General features: G+C 35.2%; 1 protein-coding gene across 3 annotated transcripts in view; it reads right to left on the bottom strand.

Annotated features, from left to right (window-relative positions):
• AGMO (alkylglycerol monooxygenase) overlaps positions 1 to 12,629 on the bottom strand; it is a 279,485-nt gene that overhangs the window by 114,904 nt on the left and 151,952 nt on the right. For 2 of the 3 annotated variants that reach the window (XR_009454758.1, XM_059712463.1), the window contains exons 11-13: positions 10,529 to 10,611; positions 9,105 to 9,164; positions 3,280 to 3,385 (exon numbers count right to left, since the gene is read on the bottom strand). Coding sequence is in view for 2 of the 3 variants with exons in the window: in XM_059712463.1 (XP_059568446.1) it covers positions 3,280 to 3,385; positions 9,105 to 9,164; positions 10,529 to 10,611 (249 nt within the window). In the remaining variant the exon portion in view is untranslated. The remainder of the gene's footprint in view (positions 1 to 3,279; positions 3,386 to 9,104; positions 9,165 to 10,528; positions 10,612 to 12,629) is intronic. The other variant, XM_059712464.1, reaches the window with a different exon arrangement.

The raw sequence follows: 12,629 nt of genomic DNA on the forward strand, positions 1-12,629 counted from the left end.
TGTCCTTCTGGGCCTCATTCCGGATGTTCTTCCAGATGAAGCGGGGGCTGGAGGTAAGAGCCCAGGTTCCGGGTGCCTGCTGGTGGCCAGAGGGAAGTAGCCAGGGTCCTAGTTGCTGGAGGGAAGCCAGTGCCAGCAGCCAGGGGAAGGAAGGCCTACTCTTGCACGAATTTTTGTGCATTGGGCCTCTAGTTTAATTATAAAAGAAGAGGTAGTTCTAAAAACTAAAATTCTGTTAATAGTGATTCTCTGGGGTGGGGGGTTTGATAGCATTTCTTGAAGTTATGAATGAAAGTTTTAGTGATAAAAATGTATGCTTGAAATTGTCTCTATTTTTTTAGCCAGCAGTAGAAACAAAAGCAGACTTCTAAGAAGCATATCATATATTCGAGGAAAGGAAAGGCCATGTGGTTGAAAGTGCCAAGTGATAATTTGGATACCTGGGTTTTTACTATAATTTTCAATTTGGCTTTAGGAAAATTATGTCATTTTCATGCTACAATTGCTAATGATGTTAACTGGACACATAAACATAAAAAAGGTTTATAGCATCATATTAAATAAGCATTAATAAAAGTTACCAAATACCTAGATTTAAAAAGAAAAACTATTGCAAATTTTTATTAATATCTTAAACATACACATAGATAGAGAGAAAGAAAGTAGGCCAATGTACTACACAGTATGCACATTAGTTTTCAGAAGACAGGTTCCATTAACCTTGACTATCTTTACTTGTCAAGTAGTTAATATGACAGAAGAAATAACAGATTCTCTTTTACCATTAACCTTCGGAAAGGAGACCCCTATTTCCAGTATTTATAACCATTTGACACAATCTATTAAAGCAACGAAAAGACTCCCCCAAACAGAGATCTCCAATTTGCTCACTGTGAATAAAACAAATACATAATCCAAATTTGACCTCACTTTCAAAGGCATATAAGACAGTTTCCCTAGTTGTCTTGCCTATTTTTAAATTTTTTATGGTGGTAAATAAACCTTGGAAAATTCCTTGGTAGATTTTACCACCTGAAACTGCAGCTGTTGGCTGCCACTATCAAAGCCTCACAACTCCAAACTCACGTGCAAACCTCATCAAGGGCAGACATTTCTAATTGATTCCAGAAGTATTTCTTTTGCTGAGATCAGGGGGCAAAGGAAGAATAATGAGCAGCTTTTTAGAAGGAATTGGGGGTTAGGGTGTTGAGGAAAGGGGGAGGGGAGCTTTTAAAATCTCAAGGCTTGGCCAGAAATGCATAGCAATTTTACGGTCAATTGGCGAGAGCATCTGGAACCAGGCATCCTGGCCTCGTAGTTGATGGTAGTGAAACCAGCTTACAGGCAACAGCAAGCCCATAATGAGTCCCTGTCATGTACTAGTGGAAACCACGTTGACGTTCTGCCAAATATCCCTGCACCTTTTTCTCAGGGTCAGGATTCCCCTTAGAGTCCTCCTCAAATATATGAAACACTGTCCCGTGGATCGTAACCCATTTGAGCTATTCGTAAAGGCAACTCAAAAAAGGAAAAACTAAAAACTTAGGTCTTGTATGTGTTTAATTCCTCGAGTGCTGACAAGGCTTTATATCACAAAGCCATGTTTGCTTTCATTCGGGGGATATATTTCAAACGCAGCAGGCCATCTTGTTAGTGCACGGAGAGTGTCGGATGCTCAGGCCATAAATCATCACACAGCGCGTGGCACACGGGCTGGAGGAGGCTCTTTGTTATTTCAAATGCAGGACAGGTGATTAGAAAAAGGGGCAGGGCCTCTCTTTTTTGAATGCCAAGCAGAAAAACTAGGTGATGTGGAAATAATTTCTTAGGAGTAAATGATGTTTACCTTAAGCCCCTGCTCGTAATTCACCAGGCTGCCACTGGTCGATTACACCCACAACTAAGGCAGGGGAAAGGACAGCCATGAGAAATGGAGGGGATGTGAGTCAACAGGATGGAAGCTGGTTCAGTGGACAGAAATGGGCCATGCAGAAAACTAGACTGCTAACATTCCTGACTTTCTATTTTTACCCAAACAATATAATTAATAGAGATTGGATCGATTTTCCAACTCACTCAAAATCCAAAGTTTGCAATGGTGAACTAAATTCAACATGTTTGCTCTTCTGGTTAATCTACTCTTGGCAAGGAATCACTTCCTGCTTTCAAACAAGAAAAGTAAAGCAAGCAAAAAAAGACAAGACAAAGTAAACTAAACTAAAAAGTGCATTTAAAATGCTTCTTTAAAAACTCAATTTTAATGTAAAATTCTGCTAAAAACACCTGTTTTGATAATGTTAGTATAAATTAATCAGAAATATATAGAATGTGTGTTCCTCATAATACACATAATATTAAAATGGGGGGAAAAGTGCTTGATGGTGGAAATCTTTTTGAACCTAAAGTATTTAGTAAAGCACTTGGTGGATGTCCACATGAGAACTTTTAAAAAAGGGCCTAAGGGATAAGGGATGGATGGGCAAGAATAAAAATGTATTTATGTCTCTTAATTTTTAACCATCTTAATAAAAAACATGATATAGAAAACTATCATGGATTAATATTTTCTAGGGTGCACATTCATAGTAGAAAAATCCCACAGGGCCAATAAATTATAGGAAATTTAATGCGATAATTTATAATGAGGAGACTATAAAACTAGTCTCCTCATTTTATAAAACAAAAAAAAGCAGCAATATATTCTAATATTGCTTTAATTTGTTTACCAAGTATTTTGTTGCTCGTAGAAGGTATTTACTTTTAGAAGAATCACAGGAAATGGACAGTAATTTTTTAAAGAGGGGCCTCAAATAAATAACCCCAGATAGCTTATTTTCACCTGCTACTTAGCCTGTATTATGTAATTATAATTCTGTAGAATTATAGGTAATTGACAAAATATGCAACAATTTTCATTTTCACCCTAAAAAGAAAAATCTCAAGTGACAAAGTCTTTGCCAAGAACTTTTAGTAATTAACTTCTACTATTTGTTGAGAACCAAGTATGTGGCCCAATTTCTTTATAAACATCATGCAATGTAACTTGTCCAACAATTGTGTGAGATTAGCCATGTCAATCCCAAATTAGAGACCAGAAAACTGAGGCTTAACGCTATTAACTAGCTCAAAGTGACACAATAAGTTTTGGTAAGTAGATGAACAGGTAAAAATTTCCCACAAGTACTAGTCACAAAATAGGCAAAAACATTGTTGAATAAGTGAATGAAATAAGCAGTAGATGTATAATCCTGCTATAGGCACCGAAAGCAAATGTCTTACCTCAAAAGCAAATGACAAGACAGGGATGAGAGGCTTCAGATGGCCAAATCGACAGAGCATTAGAAACACCAAGCAACGGGAAGCTTCCACGACAGCTGCCTTAGGTCTGAAATAGTGTCGTTAACAGGCATTAGCTTTAAGTACGCTCCTCACAGGTTTACATGCTATAATTAATACAGTGATATACATTTCTTTTAAATTTAAAGAATTGTGCTGCACTTTCATATATTTGGGGAGCATGTGCCTCTGAAGCTGTTTGAAAACAGGCATTAAAGGAAGAAATAAAATGCATCTTTTTAAAAAACTGTTTATCGATTTGAGAGAGAGGAAGGGAGAGGGAGATAGAAACATTAATGAAGAGAGAGAATTCATGGATCGGCTGCCTCCTTAATGCCTCCTGCTGGGGATGAAGGCCACAACCCTGGACATGTGCCCTGACCCCAGAATCAAACCAGCAATGTCTTGGTGCATGGGACAATGCTCAACCAACTCAGCCACATTGGCTGGGCAATAAAATGCATCTTTTAAAGAAAATCTGTTCTTTACCAATGTATTGCTTAGTTTGAGCACTGATGAATCAGGGTGAAGCATACTCTAACTATTGAATAAAATAGTAAACAACTAAATTTCTAAGGTTTAAAGTAAATGACACTTCCCTCACTCAATGCTTTTACCTGTACACTTCATTCATTAAAAAGTGACTTGGTAGGAGGACTGATATAGTTAAGTACTCTAAAATAAAGAAAAGTTGCCGAAACCGGTTTGGCTCGGTGGATAGAGCGTCGGCCTGCGGACTGAAAGGTCCCAGGTTCGATTCCGGTCAAGGGCATGTACCTGGGTTGCGGGCACATCCCTAGTGGGAGATGTGCAGGAGGCAGCTGATCGATGTTTCTCTCTCATCGATGTTTCTGACTCTCTATCTCTCTCCCTTCCTCTCTGTAAAAAATCAATAAAATATATTTTTTAAAAATAAAAAAATAAATAAAAAATAAATAAATAAAAATAAAATAAAGAAAAGTTGAGTTCTGAAATATTGGGAATGTGAAATTTGTGTAATTATACCTAATTTAATAGGTAACATTATAGATCTTTGGTAATTATTATGATGAATATTTTCTGTATATATGGTATCTAAAATATATGAAATACATGCATTTATGTATTTGGAACAGTGTTGTCACATGCAGATAAACATTTATTCACTGCCTCATAATGATGGTAATAAACAGATACTTTATCAGCTTAAAATAGTTTGATATGACATTTATCTAACACTTGTTGGAAATTTTAGTATTTTTGTAAAAGACAAATAGTATTGTTATGAAGGTGAATTTTCTAACTAAAATATTAGAGAATCAATGTCATTAAAGTGCAACTATATTTATTTTAGAATACAGAGGTATATAAAAAAAGGAAACCTAAAGTATATTTTTTAACTTAAGACTTTCTTCTATTGTCTATAATTTATGACCCATTGTTTCTGTAAAATTGAATATAACAACAACATTTTAGTACAAAAAAGAGAACACATTTTTAAACTCAATAGATACAGGATAATAGTTTATAATCTGTTTGCATTCAAGTAATGTGATTAAGTTTTTTTGAGAAAAAATATTAAGAAGCTTTTTCCTTGTAATGTCATAACTCATTATGATAATTTTTAATGATATATGGGTAATTTTAAATTTAAATTTAATAAAACAAGATTCCTATTTTAAAACACATAGCTTTTGTTGTTTTTAATATATCTTACCTTTTAAACTTTATATTGTGAAATGAAACATACATATAGAGAAGTATAAAAAACAGAAATATGCAGCTAGGTGATTTTCAGCAAATAAGCAACCATGTAACCACCACCCATTATCAGCACCCAATGATACCTCTTACCTCAATATTTTCACCCTCCCTCTTTCTCAACAAGAATCAATCCCTTGACTTTTATGTTAATCATAGCCTTTCTTGCTCTTTTTAAAAAAAATGTTTTACCACTTTAGCATAAATTTCTAAAAACTATCCTATAATTGTATATCTTTCCTACATTTCATATATGGAATTATACTGTATGCACCTTTTTGTATCTGGCATCTTTCACTCAGTATTGTGTGTGAGACAGACCTATGATGCTGCAAATAGCAGGGGTTCACTCTTTCACTCCTGCACAGTATTCCTTTGTGTGGGTATACAAAATGCATGCAACCATTCACCTTGTGAAGAACATTTAGTGTTGACAATATATGTTTTTTGTAAACAATGCTGTCTGCACATTCCCTTCCATGCGTTTAGGTGTATTTTTTAATACATAACTAGGATTGAATTACTGGATTACAAGATATATATATATATATATATATATATATATATATATATATATACACACACACACACACACACACATACATACTAGATGTATGTTAAAATTATGTTAGAAAAATTCTCAGTTTTTCAAATTAAATATCACAAAATAAACCCCTCTCTTCAGTGTGTGAGCATTTTAACAGTTGGTATTATTAATTCTTTTAATTTTAGTCATTTGGGATGTAAAATCTTTGCTACTTATAACATTTGCCAATAGTATCTCCTACTTGGTTTTATTTTCTACGGTCTTAATGATAATTAATCTTTGAAAAACTGACTTTCTTAATAGTATTATAATCTAGTTAATCAATTCTATCTAATGCATCATAATTAGGTCTTTTTGTGCACCATTTACTATTTTTACATACTCCAAAGTTATAGACGTACATTACTATGCTACCTGCTGGAATCTGTATTGGCTTTCCTCTCACTTTTCAACCCATAATCTCCTGACCCCAGAAGTAATTTTTATGGTGTGAAATATTTGTCAAGTTTATTTTTCTTATTCCTATGTGGAAATCCAATTTTTCCAAGACCATTTACTGAAAAGCCAGCCTTTTCCCACAGCTCTGCAGGGACACCTTTATCACAAATCAAGTCTATATATAAGCATAGATCTCTTTCTAGGTTTTCTGTTCTAATCTTTGTGCTAATAAAACATGTCTAATTACTGTGGCTTTATAATAAATCTTGATAGGGAGTTATGCAACTCCTGTTTTTTTTTTACCTCAACACTGTGTTGGCTATTATTGAACTACCTACATATATTTTAGAAAGACCTTGTCAAATTCTAGGAAGAAACCTTGTACAATTTTAATTCAGATTGTATTGAAATGTAATATATGGCCTAATATATGGTGACAGAAGATGGTTTTACTTTGGGTGGTTGACACATGGAGTAATATACACATCTTGTATTATAGAGATGTACGCTTGAAACCTATATGAATCTATTAACCAATGTCACCCCAATAAATTAAATTAAAAATAAAAGGATGGAAAAAAGTAAATCAATTTGGTATTGTAATCGTTACAATATTGAGCATTCCAATCTATGAATATAGTTATCTCTCCATTTATTTAGCTCTTTATTTATTTTTCATAATATTTCAATAGTTTAACCATGTTTATAAAGAGATTTCATACTCATTTTTTTAGGCTTGTATTTACTTGGTATTTGATATACTTGATGCTATTGCATATACAGTCATGTATACAGGATGGTGGTCCTATAAAGCTGGGGATACTTAAGGGTAAATGGTTTGCACTTCTCTTCCCCAACCAGAGGGTAAATAGCTGAAATCACCCTACTCAGGGAGACAGATAGCAGAAATCCTCTTAGTGCAGTAGTTCTCAACCTGTGGGTCACGACCCCTTTGGGGGTTAAACGACCCTTTCACAGGGGTCGCCTAAATACATCCTGCATATCAGATATTTACATTATGATTCATAACAGTAGCAAAATTACAGTTATGGAGTAGCAATGAAAATAATTTTAAGGTTGGGGGTCACCACAACATGAGGAACTGTAGGTAGGTTGAGAACCACTGTCTTAGTGCCAATTGCCAACCACACCCAAGGACAGATGAAGTTAAGAGGATAAATCTCATTTTGATACATCAGCATAAAGCTGATGAATATTTTATTGAGATCCTCCTGTAACAACTCTTATTGCCCAGCCTTAAAAAACCCTAAAAAAAATGAAGGTCCAGAGTATCCTCTCCTTTCCAGGAGCAAGCCTGCGCCTCCCACCCCTCTCTTTCCCCACAGGCACGCATCTCCTAAATTCTAATGGACCCCATGAGGCTTGGAACCAGGGCAGCAATGGTCAGTAGCAGTTCATCCAAGGCAACCCCCTGAACCTGCCCCTAAGATCCCCTTTTCTCTGACTTCTTATTGAGCCAAAGCAGACCAGCCTAGGCTCATTTCCAAAACCCTTTATTGTTTCATTGTCCCCAGTCTTAATAAACATCCTCTAAAATTAAAAAAAAAAATTATAAAGGAGACAAAAAATTCTTATTGCCTAGTGAGTCTTAGCCCTTATAAGGTTGTAGTGCAATGCATTACTGTTTTGTGCTGGTCTTACTTTATCAAAAGTAAAGCCTAGAAATGCCTGGAGGCACTCAACTGTCCCTGGTGAGCTTCCGAGGGACATCTCCCCTTTCTAAACCAGTGTTGCAACAGAATGGACCCTAGTGATCATTACTATATCGCAAAACACCCTTCAGCAATAACCATTGGGAACCTTTGACTTACATGCAGGTCCTGGAGTGTATAAGGCACACAAGGACTTTTGGGGCAGAGAGAAAGAGATAGACACAGAGAAAGGGAGGGAAGGAGGAATGGAGGGAGAAAAAGGGAGAGGGAGAGGGAGAAGGGGAGGGGAAGGGGGAAGGGGAGTTAGAGGGAGAGGGGGAGGGAGAGAGAGAGGGACCTGGGGTTCTTCTGCTTTTATAGGGGTTCAAGGTGGGGCCTAGGGTTTCATGGGCTCACTCTTTTTAGGTGAATTTAAAGTGTGGGAAGAGAAAAAATAAGTAGTCCAATGGTCAGTTTTTCAAATCAACCAGGATCTCCGGAATAAAGGAGCCTCAGTAGGGAGAGGCCACATGGCTCTTTATCTGGTAGGATGTGGCTGACCAGCAATTATTCCAGAGAGCCTGCCTTGAAGTGGATGTCTCTTTAAAGTGGATGCTTCAGCAATCAAAGCTTATGTCAAGCACTTTTGATACAAAAAGGAAAGCCAACTGTCTTTTTGGTAGGCTTACACTACCATTAATTACTCACATGTTTGATATGATGCTGGTGTAAACAAACCTACTATGCTGCCAGTCCTATAAAAGTATAGCACATCTAGTTACAGCAATCGAATAAACCATTCAGGTTTGCATAAGTACATTCTATGATGTTGGCACAAACACAAAATTGCATAATGACAAATTTCTCAGAATGTATCTTAGTATGAGCTCCTGAATAAAGCCTGAGGCAGTTTAGATTTTTAAGTGATTATATACAAGAAGAATAATTGGATATTATTGTAGACAGCCTTCTTATTTTGTCTAGTATCTGAATCCAGAGAGACAAAACCAATCTTCATAAAAAAAAAATGAAGCTATACAATTGCTATTGGCTGATTGTCAATTCTATTAAGTGCATCCAAATGATAGAATGGTGATGTTTAGTATGTGATTCAGATTTTTTGGATCTGAGTAAATATTTCAGGTAGACTTGAGACACATTTTTCCATTTTCCTGTTTTATGGCTCAGTATGTACTTGACTTCTAGTGTAGAAAAGTAGGATAAAGAGCCAAACAAAATGAATGGTAAAATAAACACCATTTTTAAAGTATTGAAGGGAAAAGGTTTAGATTTCTACACATTGTTTACATATGGCTATGTGAAATGTGCCAGCTGCATCGTTCTCTACCAAATGTTTCTATGGAATGCATATTATAAACAGTTTCATTAACCGGAAGTTCATTTGGAATTGGATCTTGATGAAACTCCAGAGTCTTGTGCTATTCCAGAACCTGAAATTAATGATTATTGATTATCTCTTTGGAAAACAATAATACCACAACAAAGACAAAATTTCAAGAATGACAGACCTTTTTTTGCAATTTTTCATCAAGTAAATTCTATAATTTCTGAATTCTGGACCATATGGCTTGGCTTTGTGTTCTGTTCGATATTTTACTGTCTGTTTGACTTTCTTAATTTATAAAATGTGCTTTATATCATTTTATCTGAGTATTGTTATAAGTATTAATAACCACCATATATGTTAATTACCTAAATGTTGGTATTAGTATTAATATTAATGATTGATAAATACCGAGCAATAACAAAAAAGTATTTTTTTATATACCTCATGCCAAAAAAAACAATTTAAAATTGTTCAAGTGAATATATTTTATGGCCTGGGTAGTATTTAAAACAGGATTCCTTAAATAAAATATCCTGTGTGAGGGTAAAGAATATAAACTTTAAATATATACACATTCAGACATATATTAGGAACTATTCAAATGGCAAAGGAAAAATACTCAAATGTGTTCTATATTTTATTAAGTATTCAGAATTATAGTCTATGTTTTGCCAAATTAATCATTATATTTATAGATTTTCTTTAATAAACTTGAAAATCCCAATTTTCATTTAAAAGGCTTAGATTTAAAATGCACCCTTGACATAAAATCAGATAAACTGCTACTCTGTTTCATTGAAAATACAGGGTGAAATTGTAGTTTTGAAACAGAATTTTAGAACTGGAACCCGGATTCTTTGTCTGCTGGAATCAAAGAATGAATCCATGCACAGAAAATGGCATAGCAAAGGTAGAAATTTATTGATGAACAAGTACAGACTCCCATGTGTGGAGAGGGAAAGAGTCCCACAGAATGGACTCCCACATGGGGAGGGGGAAAGGGTCCCACTGAATTCCTTTTCCCTCTGGCTTATAAAGGCTACAGATCCTGGTGCCTTGATATCCCCTCTGATTGGTCACTATTCCCTTAGACTGGTTACTATAGTAACTCCTGAGGCCCTTCTCCTTCATTGTTCTCCTATTCCTTCTGGGCTTTCTTCCTCCTTCTTTATTTTGTAAATATAGACCTTTCTTAGCAACTTCCAGCTCCCTTGTCTTATGGAAATGTAGCTGCATCTGGCTTCCTTGTGTTATGGAAATATGCCTTCTTCCAGTCTGTAGCCCTGTGTTTTTCCATGGACCCCAATTCTAAAAATTCCCTAAGCCTGCCTATATTCCCCTAAAGTTCCTGTTTCAGTTTCAACTTTATTTCTTCAATAACAAATGTTTGGTGAATAACAAAGTTTCACATGTATTTTTAAAACTACATTATAAAATTATATAAAGAGAAAGAATTTCACATCTTGCCTTTGATCCAGAAGAAATCCGATGGAGGTCAAGGTCAGGATAAAGAAGCAGACCCTCAGAAGGAGAGTGAGCTGAGTCAGTGCCTGTCATACAAACACACAAACCAACAGGTTTTTTAGGCGAGTTACCAAAAGGTGCATGAGAATTGAAAGCTGACATGAAAAACAGCCCCAAATACACCATTTGTCACTGACATTTTTCAAAGAGGTTGACATTTTCAAGAAGAAGACATTTGGTTTCCCTAATGTCATTTATCTCCTTGGATGCTTGAAGAATGAATTAGACAATTTCATAATGATACTTTACTTAGTGTGTTTTTTTCCTAAAAATTCTCCTTTAAAGTTTGACTTTTATAATTCTTTGAAGTGCCCTCGTGTACAGAGAAGTCATTTAGATTTTTGTGAATAAATAAATACCACATTCCAATAACTATATTTAATAAGGCCTATTCTTTGAGGTTTTAAACATAAAGCTGTCTTGAATACAAAAATATGTAAAGGAGAATGTCTTTATGAGTGCAAACACATAATGAAGACGATTTCACACACACAAATCTATACATTTGAAATCTATATGTTTATATAATGTCAAATGTATTATATTTGGAATTATAGTAATAACAATTTTGCCATAATTATAAATAAGTTATGCATTCTTTAACATTTTCACTTTCTTATTTATTATTAATTTTTATTTATTGATGTTAGAGAGGAAGGGGAGAAAGAGAGAGAGAGAGAGAGAGAGAGAGAGAGAGAGAGAGAGAGAGAAACATAGATTTGTTGTTCCACTTACTTACGCATTCTTGTATGTGCCTTGACTGGGGATCAAACCCACAACCTGGTTTGATTTATTAGGATGATACTCTAACCCACCGAGCTGATCTATCCAGACAGGGCTATGAATTTTGTTTACATGTCAAAAATAATAATAGTGTTTATGGAAGACCTACTATTTTATAGCTTCTATGCCAGGGGTGGGCAACCCCTGGTACGTGTGCCAAACATGGCAGGCCAGTAACTTTTGCTGGCACACGAAACCCTCTCTTATAATCTTCCATTTACAATTTTTTTCTTAATATCGACTTTTTTATTTTTCAGTTAAATTCAGTGTAGGTGCATCATAGATAAATAAATAATTTTACATAACAAGTTATCTTAAAGACCATAGACATGGATTGATGAGAGAGAGGAAGAGCAATTTTTATCCTCTGCCTTAACTCTCCCTGCCTTCATAGATCCGACCAGTGTTTTGGTTTCATCCACATACGCTTGTGAATCTTTGTTCTCAGTGATGAATTTTCTTAAGTCTCGTATTAGGAGTAGCCTGATGGATAAAAGTAGTAGCTCATGCATATCTCTGAAGGTCACGAAATATAAACCTGATGTAAAATCTCTGTCATCAGTGATGCAGCAGCAAAAGTCCCACTGATAATATCAAACGGAGTCATAAAGTTTTCTGTCGAACTATCAGTGTACATGTATACATTAAAAAATAATTGTATTTTTCATCATCATATATTGTGTTTTTGTCATTCAAATGAATTTTATTATTTCTTCAAGATTCTTCACATATGTACATCTTAAGAGAGATCAAGTAGGCATAACATGTTCTCAAAAAATTAGGGTTGGCATGCAGAAGAATTTTGAGTCAGAGATTTTGCTGATTTGGGCACATACTCACAAAACGGTTGCCCACCCCTGTTCTATGCTATGTGTTTTATATACTGTAATTCTTTTTATAGTTTCAACAACCTTTTCCAGTATATCTGCTTCATATCTGAAAAAAAAAATAACTGGGACACAAAAATTTAGTAACTTTTCCTTAATCACCCAGAAATAAATGCTGCCATAAAATTAAACTAGCCCCTTCTGACACCTCCTGGATCAAAGTGTGACAGTGGTAGAATACATATGAGCAAGAAACTTAAAGGGAGCAGAGGCAGAGATCTAGATTGTAGTTATGTAGCTGATGCTTATGCTCAGATAAAGATGGCTCTAGATTGAAATCGGATCAGTAAAAGCAAGGAGTTGGATACATAGCCCCTAGATAATTTCCTATTGACTGATGGTGTTTACATTTCACCTTTATGAGAACACCAGAA

This window comes from Myotis daubentonii, chromosome 10 (genome assembly GCF_963259705.1).
Source record: "Myotis daubentonii chromosome 10, mMyoDau2.1, whole genome shotgun sequence".
Lineage (NCBI taxonomy): Eukaryota > Metazoa > Chordata > Mammalia > Chiroptera > Vespertilionidae > Myotis > Myotis daubentonii.